This window comes from Microcebus murinus, chromosome 12 (assembly GCF_040939455.1).
Source record: "Microcebus murinus isolate Inina chromosome 12, M.murinus_Inina_mat1.0, whole genome shotgun sequence".
NCBI classification, from domain to species: domain Eukaryota; kingdom Metazoa; phylum Chordata; class Mammalia; order Primates; family Cheirogaleidae; genus Microcebus; species Microcebus murinus.
This window is the reverse complement of record NC_134115.1, coordinates 45,739,769-45,752,276: the sequence shown is the minus strand read 5'-3', so window position 1 is coordinate 45,752,276 and position 12,508 is coordinate 45,739,769. Positions and strand designations below refer to the sequence as shown.

At 33.9% G+C, this 12,508-nt stretch overlaps 1 protein-coding gene across 2 annotated transcripts in view; it reads right to left on the bottom strand.

Annotated features, from left to right (window-relative positions):
• The window catches only part of DENND4C (DENN domain containing 4C), a 106,087-nt gene that overhangs the window by 33,203 nt on the left and 60,376 nt on the right, over positions 1-12,508 (bottom strand). The window contains exons 14-20 of one of the 2 annotated variants that reach the window (XM_020289340.2): positions 11,594-11,629; positions 11,376-11,506; positions 9,029-9,161; positions 6,452-6,658; positions 4,261-4,389; positions 2,911-3,055; positions 2,496-2,642 (exon numbers count right to left, since the gene is read on the bottom strand). In XM_020289340.2, the coding sequence (XP_020144929.2) occupies positions 2,496-2,642; positions 2,911-3,055; positions 4,261-4,389; positions 6,452-6,658; positions 9,029-9,161; positions 11,376-11,506; positions 11,594-11,629 (928 nt within the window). The remainder of the gene's footprint in view (positions 1-2,495; positions 2,643-2,910; positions 3,056-4,260; positions 4,390-6,451; positions 6,659-9,028; positions 9,162-11,375; positions 11,507-11,593; positions 11,630-12,508) is intronic. The other variant, XM_076008773.1, reaches the window with a different exon arrangement.

Genomic DNA, 12,508 nt, shown 5'->3' with positions numbered 1-12,508 from the left:
ATATATTTGTTTTTTTAGTCGGTCAATTAATTTCTTTCTCTTTTTTTTAGTAGAGACAGGTCTCGCTCAGACTGGTTTCAAACTCATGACTTGGAGCAATCCACCCATCTCGGCCTCCCAGAGAGGGCTAGGTTTACACATGTGAGCCACCAACACCCAGCCCGAGACCCCATCTCTTAGAAGAAAAAAAAAAAAGGGAGACAGAGAGAGAGAAAGAAATATACAAAAGAGGGCTTTGAAGGTTCTTCTCCAACTATTGCGATCTTTATACCAATTACTCAGGATTATTAGGACACACTATTTTTCATTAAAGGACTACATTGCCTCTATAATGAGACAAACTTAAAAAGCTAGAAGAATAAGGATGGGTGTTTATGTATTATTATTATTGGTAAACTGGTTGCATATCAAAATTTTATTTTCTTGGTTTTTTTGTACATGAAACTCATTTCTTCTACAAGTATTAGGAAAAATATAGGCAAAATAAGGTAGCTTTAAAACGAAAGTTTTGTAATAATTCCTACTTGTTAACGTACAAACAAGATTGTAAATTAAGAAAGGTAATCACAAATAGGATTGTAACCTATAGCCTTATGTTGGCTTTCAATGATTTATACATGCTCCTGTAATTATGGGAAGGTAATTTTTAGCACAAAAATTCAGCAGACCAGTTTCGGATATCAACAACTATCTCAACAGCTGAAACAATGAATTCTTTAACGCTCACAACACTATTTGACACAATGATGCCACCAACCAACCTCAAAACAAGAATTATAGCTGAGTCTGGCTCACCCCTGTAATTCTAGCTCTCTGGGAGGCCTAGGCAGGTGGATCGCTCAAGGTCAGGAGTTCGAAACCAGCCTGAGGCAAGAGTGAGACCCGTCTCTACTAAAAATAGAAAGAAATTCATTGGCCAACTAAAAATATATAGAAAAAATTAGCCAGGCATGGTGGTACATGCCTGTAGTCCCAGCTACTTGGAAGGCTGAGGCAGAACAATTGCTTGAGCCCAGGAGTTTGAGGTGGCTGTGAGCTAGGCTGACGCCACAGCACTCTAGCCTGGGTAACAGAGTGAGACTCTGTCTCAAAAAAAAATAAGAATTATAGGAAGGCATAATATATCTTCAAGATAACAAGTATGCTTTACAAATTGATGATAAAACGTTAGTTGGATATTTTCAGCATTCTATATATAATTACAATTATCTGAAGGAGAAAAGCCAAGAGAATGAAAACTGTTTTCTGCTTGTAACAATAAAATACAATAGAAGATCTTTCCCCCACCCTTGCATGGCAGCAAAATTTAACCTAATAAACAGGAAATTACCTGAAGTGGTTAACATTCAAGGGTAGAATTAATGCACACGTGTATCCATAGCTTCACGTCATACAAGTCTGTCTGGACCCCATACCATGACAGCCAAGGACAAATGCAGCACCAAGAAACAGCAAAGAGCAAAAAGCAAAGCAACAAAGAGCAGAGAAAAGGAAACTTCAGTCATTGAGACAAGTTCATCAGATGAAGCACAGGAATTAGACTCAGAATTATATTTTAAAGGAAGGCTTGAGATATTAAAAACAACCACAACAAAAACACAACACAAGAAGAGAGATGTGTAACATACATATCTACCCAATGTGCTACTTTAATTACATTTATTTCTAACTTCAGAGAACAGAGGTTATACTCATAGCTGTGTACATAGAAGTAGCTTCCGTAGCTTCTCAAATTTTAAAAAACATCATTTAGGCCGGGTGTAGTGGCTCACGCTTGTAATCCTAGCACTCTGGCAGGCTGAGGCGGGTGGATTGCTCAAGGTCAGGAGTTTGAAACCAGCCTGAGCAAGAGCGAGACCCCGTCTTTACTATAAATAGAAAGAAATTAATTGGCCAACTAATATAAATAGAAAAATTTAGCCGGGCATGGTGGTGCATGCCTATAGTCCCAGCTACTCGGGAGGCTGAGGCAGAAGGATTGCTCGAGCCCAGGAGTTTGAGGTTGCTGTGAGCTAGGCTGACGCCAGGGCACTCATTCTAGCCTGGGCAACAAAGCGAGACTCTGTCTCAAAAAAAAAAAGGCATCATTTAAACAAATACTTTTTCTCATCATGTATAATTTATTTTCTTCCCTCTTAATACTCATAATCTCTAAGTTTTAAGATATATATTCCTTTTAATAAAAAAATTTGCAAGTTGTGTCACTAATGTTCATGTTTGTTAGCTCACCAATTCCTAATAATTATATCAAATACTTTCACAAATTAACGATGAACAAATATAAAGAAGCATCACCCTAGAGCACTGTGCACAGAACTCCAAAGTTAATTTATGAAATAAACAGAAGTGACCTGTAGAGGTGTAATTTCTTCTCTTATTAATATACAGTCTTTTAAAGTATTCATATCACACAAACTCAAGGAGGGTAAAAGCTTTTTGACAAAAAGAAAGACATGAGAGTGAGTGAAGGGTTAGTAAAATCCTGGTTTTAGTACCTGTGCTAGAGTGATTATCAATGGAATCGAGCCTGATTAAATCTCTGACGAAGACTGTGTGCTCCCCATTGTTAGCATCATTAGCACTATCCACGCTACCGTGGCTCACCGTGTCCCCATCACTTCCACCTGTGGCATTCTGAGGAACTAAAGATAAGGACAACAGCAGTTCAACAACTCATGCATTGATAATCTCTGAAACTCAACATGAATGACCCACAGTTCATTTACAGTTACAGAACACCTTCTAAATTTCTTTAAAAAACAATTATTTTGGACTAAGATAATCTGTCTTTGTATATGAAAATATCCACCAGATTTCACGGAAAATTTTCTACTTCATATAATTATAAACTCATAGGCATATAAAGGTTATGGTTTGGCAAGAAAGTATATTTCCAATCACATATATTACCTGATATTGAGGAGACCTGTGACTTTTGCACAGTCTTTTTAAGCGGCTGCCTAAATTGTGCCAAGCCACGTACCACATTCCGTACCTTCGTCCATAAGAAGATACCACTGCGGGTACTGCTAGGCCATGGGCTCTCCAAAACTACCTAAAGGTAAAAATAATGTTCATTAGGAATGTCTGATTCTAAAAATACATATATATGTATTTATGTTTATGTATATGTATATATATATATGTATACATACATATAAAGAATTATACCAGCCAACAGGTACATGAAAAAATGCTCAAATTCATTACTAATCATCAAAGAAATGTGAATTACAATTATAACGAGATACCACCTCACACCTGTTAAAATGGTTATTATCAAAAAGACATTCACAATAGCCAAGATACAAAAAAAACAAAAACAAAAACAAAAACAAAAAAAAAGACAAAAGATGTTTAGCAAGCATGTGGAGAAAGGAGAACCCCTGCACACTGTTGGTGGGAATGCAAATTAGTACAGCCATTATGGAGCTTCCTCATACTATTAAGGAAAGAATACGGAGTTTTCTCAAAAAAATTAAAAATAGAACTACCATATGGTCTAGCAATCCCACTACTAGGTACACATCCAAAGTAAATAAAATCAGCATGTGGAAGAGATATCTGCACTCCCATGTTCACTGCATCATTATTCACAATAGCCAAGATATGGAATCAACCTAAGTATCTATCAATGGATGAACAGAAAAAGAAAATGTGATATATATATACACAATGGAACACTAGTTAGCTTTCAAAATTGAGGAAATCCTGTCATTTGTAATGATTTGAATGAACCCGGAGGACATTATATTAAGTGAAATAAGCCAGGTACAGAAAGACACATACTACATGATCTCATTTATATGTGAAAACTAAGAAAGCTAAACTCATAGAAATACAGAGTAGAATGGGGTTCTAGGAGGTTGGGGAGATGTTGGTCAAAGGATACAAAGTTTTAATTGGATAGGAGGAACAAATTCAAGACATCTATTGTACAACATGGTGACTAAAGTTAATAATAATGTACTGTATTTTGAAAATTGCTAAGAAAGTAGATTTTAAGTGCTCCCATCACACACACAAAAAATGGGAAGTATGTAAGGTAACATGTTAATTAGCTCAATTTAGACATACCACAATGTATACATTTCTCAAAGCATCATGTTCTGCCTGATAAATATATACAATACTTTTTGTCAATTAAAAGAAAGAAATATACCCTCAAAACCACCTCTGAGAAATTTCATGAATAATAAAAGGTATAAAAGGTTATCATTGTTAACAAGCAACATATTTACTAATGTCAATCCTACTTACCTTATTATAATAACCGTAAGTAATAGCATTTGGCTTTATCTTAGCAGTTTTCATTTCAAATAAGACCCTCACTGCTAAAACAGGATGACCCCAAAGTCCACAAAGCTGCATTACTACTCGATAGCATACCTAACAAAAGATATGAAAGCATCAGTAGTTAGCACATTAGTCTGTTTGTAGAGATTTTTAAGTGACTTTATTCAATTATTTTCATAAAGTTATTAAGCACTTAGTTCTCCTTTGTTCTGATTTGAGCATCTTAGTAAATTATTTTGAAACCTATTCATTAATGGAAGTATTATCAACTATTTCTCATAAGAACTATGTGCACATGTCCCATTTGTTTGATTAACTAAGTCTACACAAAGAGAACGACTATTACTCTTCATAACCTGAAAAGGAATTCATTTTTAAAATCAAGTATGATTAAAATAGCTCTCCCCCCCCACTATGCTTTATATTCTATGCCAAAGGAATTAAAAACAAACAGCATCTCCAGAATGCCTATGTAACAAACAGGATTTGCCTTAAAAAGAATGAGAAGTACACTGTAATATTATTAGCAAATACTTTTCATTTTAAATTCTAATCTGGTTCTAAATATCATTTATAGTTAACACCAGAAATAGTTTTTTCCCCCACATTCACTCAAAATTGAGATGCTACTGTTTCATTAATTATTCTAATCACAATAATGCAATATTTTATTGTATGTTTCTTTTCCTTTAACCTTTTTTTTCCTCCAGCATATTATAGGGGTACAAATGTTTAGGTTACGTGTGTTGCTTTTCTCTCCCTTCCTCCCCGGGAGTCAAAGCTTCAAGCGTGTCCATCCCCTAGATGGTGCACATCATACTCATTATGTATGTATATATCCATCCCCTCCTCCCTCCTCCCATCTGCCCAACGCTGGATAAATGTTACAGAAATAGTTTTTAAAAGGAAAAATAGCACAGAGAAAAGCCAAAGAAGTGCCTCAGTTTCCTCAACCATTAACTGGATGATATCACTACCTACCTCTTAGGATGGTTCATACGCTTAAGAGAGATAATACATGAAAATGTTTTATGCATCATTCACTGAATGTTTACTAAGAGCCAGGCACTTTATGTGTATTACCCAATTTAACCTTCAAATTAACCTTTCGAGGAAAGTACTGTTGTAATCCACATTAGTGGTTCTCCAGGGGGCAATTTTGGTCTCCAGGAGAGGTGACAATGAAACAATCTCGATTGTCATGACCTGTAGTGGGGAAAGGATGCTACTGACATCTAGTGGGTAGGGGGATGCTGCTAAACATCCTACAATGATAGTACAGGCCCCCAAATAAACAATTATGTGGGCTAAAATTTCAATAGTACCGAAGTTGAGAAACCCAGGCTACATTTTCAGATGAATAATCTGAAACACAAACAGACTATGTAACTCACCCTAAGACGTAAGTCCTAAGTGGAGAGCCATTACTAAAAGACTATTCCCTAATTAAGTTATATGAAGAATAAAATGAGGCCAGGTGTGGTGGCTCATGCCTATAATCCTAGCACTCTGCGAGGCTGAGGCAGGGGTGAGGGAATTGCTTAAGCTCAGGAGTTTGAGACCAGCCTGAACAAAAGCAAGATCCTGACTCTACTAAAAAAAAAAAAAAAAAAAAAAAATATATATATATATATATATATATATATATGTGATTATGAACGCCTAAGAAAAATTAAAAAAAAAAAATAGAAAAATTAGCCGGACATCTGGTACATGTCTGTATCCCAGCTACTTGGGAGGCTGAGGCAGGAGGACTGCTTGAGCCCAGGAGTTCGAGGTTGCTGTGAGCTATGATGACACCACTGTACTCTACCTGGGTGAGACTTTTTCTTCTATAGAGTGAGACTCTGTCTCAAAAAAAAAAAAAAAAAAAAAAAAGAACAAAATGATATCAGTATTATTTTCAATTTATTAAGTGCAAACAATCTGGTCTAAGTAAAGAGGTCTGTGCTTCATTCCAAAGCAGTAATTTTTAAATAAATATATTTTAAAATAAACAATATGTGCTAGCTCTGTGAAAAAGAGTAATAGTTTTTACCTTTCTTGCTTAATAAAAATGCTTGAAAACACTTTAAAGCAACTGAGACCTAAATTTTCTTAAAAGTACAAAAGTAAAATTTGTCTTAGTAACAATGACTCAGTTTGTCATACTTGCCTCATCTAGTGGATCCACATCTGTTTTCCTCATCTTAATAAGTACATCATATGCCTGTTGAAGGGCTCTGACCTTAGGATGAGAAACTCTAACATAGGCTGGGAGACAAATAAACCATAAACTGTAACAATGACTGAACAGACACTTGGCCCACTGTGGTGGATTTGTATAACATCTCTTCGCCAATTTATGAGCTGTTTTTATCTCCTAGAAAGAGAATAAATAAAATATTATGGTATTTGCTGAAATAGATTAGGTTAAGGGAAGAAGTGAGAAGGAAAAAGGAGAGGAGGATTTAATGTAAAATTTGATCCTAAAATCAAGCATTTCATAGTTTTATTTTTGTGAGTGGCTTCCTACTTAGTACTACATAGTTCCCTAAACGTTCATTTACAAATAATACTTCATACTATAGCGCCACTATTTATTAGAAAGCATGTGTCTCCTATCAGACTAGAAACGCTTTAAGAACAAAGATCATTCATATTCTTATAATATAATGGCTAATAAGATACCCTTCTCAGAAGGCACCCATGTTTGATGGCTGAAAGGATAACTAAAACCATGCACCCCAGATTTAATCATTTATAGCTATGAGTTCTTCAACCCCAATCCTGAAAAATATATTCTTCTCATTCCTCCCTGACAAAGTTTACAATGCTCTGGGCTACTTCCTGCCAAGGTTTCTACTCTACCCTCCCTAGCTACAGTCTGTGTTAATTTCCCTCACTGACTGATTCCTTAAAAACAACTATTCCTTTGCAGTCAACACAAATTTTCCTATGTAATAGTCTGATAATCATGCTTTCTATTTCTGATTTTCATTCTGATTTAGGTGGAAGGGAGAGTAGGTATCAAAATCATCTCCTGAGCTTTATCAAACCATACATATTCCCAGCAATTAAGAGTCTCCCAGATACGTCAGACTGCCATTATATATTTTGCACTAAAGATTCCTCTGGAGGCATGTGTTCTAAATAAAAAGATTTTGGTGTATTAATTTTACTTTTGAACTCTATCTCCATGAGATGTGAAAATATATTTAAAAATATATGCCCTAGATTTTCCAAGATCTTATGGTCTTTGTAATTTCCAGCTGCTAGCATAAAGAAAAAAAATTCTATTAAAAATGAAATTTAGAGGTTGAGTAGCCAAATTCTCCCATTTTAGAAACTTGCTATTAGTTAGTTGGTAACAGTAAAAGAAAAAAAAATTCTTTAGTCTTCCCTTCAGACAACATTAAAAGAAACAAACTGTATGAAATTAGGAAATTCCCTAAATACATCTAAGATTTGGGGGACTATCCAAAAATTGGTAGAACCTGAACTAAGAATTTTATTCTAAAATTTTCCATGTTTTGAAGACCCCCAAAATGTCAGTGTTTGTATAAAGGATGTTTAATTTTAACTCATAACCACAGCTTACTTATTCATACCTAAATCAGAAATAGTAGTAGTAAAGCAAGATGTCTAAGTTGTTCTAAGTTAACTCCCCTTAACTCCCTATAGAATGTAATATTTGGTATAAAGTATATTTACATTAGCCAACAGGGAATTGCAAATTAAAACTACAATGAGATATGACTTTACACTAACTAGAAGACTATAATAAAAAAAGACAGATAATAGGAATTGACAAAGAAGTTATGAAATTGGAACCCTCATATACTGATGGTGGGAATGTAAAAATGGTACAGCCACTTTGGAAAACAGCCTGGTAGTGTCTCAAAAAAGGCTGAACACAGAGTTACCATATGACATAGCAATTCTACTCCTACGTATATACCCAAGAGAAATAAAAACATACATCCACACAAACACTTTGACACAAATATTCATTTGCATTATTCATAATAGTCAAAAAGTAAGAAATACTCACATGCCCATGAATGCATAAATAAAATGTGGTGTGTGTGTATATATATATATATATATACACACACACACACACACACACACACACACACAATGGAATATTGAACAATAAAAAATAAATGAAGTACGATACATGCTGCAACATGGATGAACCCTGAAAACATGCTAAATGAAAGAAGCCAGTCACAAAAAACACATATTATACAATTCTATTTATATGAAATGCCCAAAATAGACAAATCCATAAAGACAGAAAATAGGTTAGTGGTTGCCTAGGGCTGTGAGGGACTGAGGAATTGGAGATTAATGGCTAAAGGATGTTGGCTTTCTTTCAGGAGTGATGAAAATGTTCTAAAATTACTTATGGTGGTGGTTGTACAACTCTGTAAATATAATAAAGGCCACTGAATCGTATACTTTAAGTGGGTAAATTGTATGGTATATGACTTATATGTCAAAAAGTTGTTTTTAATAAAGTATATTTGGTTCCCGAAGATTCCCACTTAAAGCATGAACATAAGCATTCAAAAATTTCAGCCTCAATACTTTAAGGAGAGTTGCAAGAAATCTAGTTTAATTCAGTAACAGCCATAGGGGGTCTTCAAATGGTTGTTGTGGGTGATAATTCTAAACTATGAGCTGCATATCACAAATATATGTTTTACATTTTAAATTAACACGTATTAGATAAAGAATATCTGACCTGTTTAGTTCTCTTAGCCATGAGAGCTGGACTGTTTGTAATGCTATTCCCAGTAGGGTGTCTATTAAAACAAAGTTTCAACTCCTGTGGTCTGTCAAAAAGCTTAAGGTCCAGTCTTGGAAAGTATTTATAACTAAAATAAAAAGCAAAAATAGAATTGCTGATTTAAAATACATTCATTCTTCATATTAGTCTAGTATTTAGGCAAATATTTCTAAACCTCAAATAGTACCCAATATTATTCTTTAAAATCTTTATATGAAAAACAATTTGTTCAAAAACATAGGATGACATAGCTTTTAAGAAAGACTACCTTCAGGGGAACTCTGGCACCTCCCAAACTTATTTGTTAATTTCAACCAATCCACAAAGAACAGAAAACCCTGATCTGTTATTTAACAGAGGTATTAATAACTGTTTCAACAGATCCATATATTGGATGAGAATTTATATGAAAAAAATGAGTACACTTTATAATTTTATATTTTTCTTTACAAAATTACCTTGTATTGGTATTTAAAAGAAAAAAATCTACATATTTTTATTTTAGGGATATACCATAATTTAAGCAACTCCTCACTACTGGACATTATTTGGTTATTTCTGAATTATTAGAATTAAATATCTTTGTATATATATCTGTGTAAATACTTTTGCTTAAGTTCTTAGAGTTTAGGAGGTTAATGTTTATCCAGAGAATTAAAATTATTATAATCACTATCAAATTATTTCCAAAAAGGTTACAGACATATATTCCAACTAGCAGGATAACCTATCACCCCACCCCATCTGACAGGTTAAAAATGCTTCTACTCATCATTTCGGTTTGCATTTCTTTGAATAGTAGAAAAGATGAATATATTTTCATATTACTGACTTTTGATTCCTTCTCAGAATTGTCTTACTTGCTTTGGCCAATTTTCTTCTAGAAAATAATGCCTCTCCCTATTGATTTTACCTTGTCAATATCTAGATTCCAATTTCTAATAGTTAAGCCAAAGTAGAAAAGAATTCTACAGTTAAAAAAGCCACTCAATCCCAGATACTACTCCTCATTTTCATGCAATCCTGGTGAGATTATACATTAATTCTACATTTTAGGATGGTACTTATTTTACTTTCCATTTTAGGAATCCTTTTGGGAATACAGACTAAGCTCTAAGAAAATAACTATGTATGTATACAAAGATATAGATAGCAAACAACTAGAAAAAAATCTGTAGGAGACTAGTTAAATAAATCACTAGTTAAATAAATAAATGCATGCAATGTGGTCATTAAAAATGATTAAGTCACAAAAATATTTCATGGCATGGAAAAAGGTTCACACTATTAAAGGCAAAACACAGGTTACAAAGAATATATTATATACAAGATGAACTCATACACACATATCCATATGATACATATATATATATAATTGTTAACAGACATTAAGTATTGGTACTAAAATGATATATTAGTTTTCTGGTTGATTTTCTAAGTTTATTAAATTGTATTATCATAATTATAATAAAAACAATCCATTCTAATTTCTTAAAAGATTCACATCCAAATCTTATTCCTCATTTTTTTTTTTTTTTTTTTTTGGAGACAGAGTCTGGCTCTGTTGCCTGGGCTAGAGTGCCGTGGTGTCAGTCTAGCTCATAGCAACCTCAAAGCCCTGGGCTCAAGCAATCCTTTTGCCTCAGCCTCCCGAGTAGCTGGGACTACAGGCATGCGCCATCATGCCCGGCTAATTTTTTATATATATATATTTTTTTAGTTGTCCAGATAATTTCTTTCTCTTTTTAGTAGAGATGGGGTCTCAGTCTTGCTCAGGCTGGTCTCAAACTCCTGACCTTGAGTGATCTTTCTGCCTTGGCCTCCCATAGTGCTAGGATTACAGCCACCACCACACTGGGCCCCTATTCTTCATTTTAATAAAGAATGATTCCTGGCCCTCCGCTTTAAGTTTTCTCTGACATCTTACTAACTCATAAGAATTTCACAGTTTTTGCATTAATAAGAAAATATCCAAAGGGAGAGAGGAACTTCATAACAGTAATTTTTTCTTCTTCCAACTGAAGATTTCTAAACTGAAATTTCTGAAGATTAAAATATAATTAAACATTAAGGAAAATAATAATCAACATCTGTCTTTCCTTCTAATAAGGTCATCCAATTCTAAATTATAATACCTGATGGAATCTTCATAAAATAATCATCTCTATTAGTTCACTAATTTTGAAAAGGACATCCACAATAACTAATGCACATTTCTACTAATAATTGCAAAACAAACAAACAAAAATTAAAATTAAACTATAAAATGTGCCCAAATAGCTTTTTAAAAAATTTCTGCTACCTGTACTTTGGTGACAGGTCCTTTCCATCATCAGGAGGTGGCTCTGGTGGCATTATAAATACAGTGTGCTCACTTTTCTGTGAATCATCTAGTTCTATCAATTTGGTATCTTCTGTTGATTCAAAATCAACCTGAAAATAATTATTTTCTCTAATTAATTTGCACTTAAACAAAATCTAATTCTGAAATTTCAATAGGTGAGTTTAAGAAAAAAATACCTTATCTGTTTTCTCTGTGCCTTTATCAGGAAACAACTAGAAAAAAAGAAGAGAGTCTTAATGAAAATGTCCACTATGAATTTAATAGAGATTTTTATCTTAAATTCTGATTTAGAAAAAATTATCCTTTTTTAATACTGGTAGATATAAAATATTTCACTATGTATTTTTAGATCCTATCCTCTTAGGAAGAGCATATTTCACCTGTGGTAATTAGGATAGAAAACAATATATTTTGATTAGTTGTTTCATAAATCTTATTTACAAACAAAAGATGGCCAACACAGGAGAATCTGGCTTTTCAAATAAAAAATTTCATTATTAAACCCCTGCATTCATGACTGATATCATCTAAGCTTTCCAACTAACTGGAAGATGTTGGAATACCAATTATTTTTTAAGAGATAGAGTCTCACTATGTTGCCCAGGCTGGAGTGCAGCAGCGTGATCATAACTCACTATAATCTCCAACTTCTGGGCTCAAGTGAGCCTCCTGCCTCAGCCTCTCGAGTAGCTGGGACTATAAGGCACATGCCACCGTGCTTGGCTAATTTTTTTTTTTTTGTACAGACAGTGCCTTGCTATGTTGCCCAGGCTGGTCTCAGACTCCTGGCTTCAAGTGATCCTTGCACCTTGGCCTCCCAAAATGTTAGGATTACAGGCATGAGCCACCACACCAAGATATCAATTTTATTTAAAAAAACTATTCAAAAATGTTGAATAGTTTTGTTAATGATTATATCACTGGAGTTTTAGATCACACTGATAGAATGGGAGAAAATTATTCAAGTCTTCTGAGGCACATGAATCATTAGGTGCCTACAAAAATTAAAATGTCATAATATTCTACCTTTTTTGGATACAATCTCAAACTTCCTATAATATATGGTTTATATAAACAATTGGTCTCAAGAT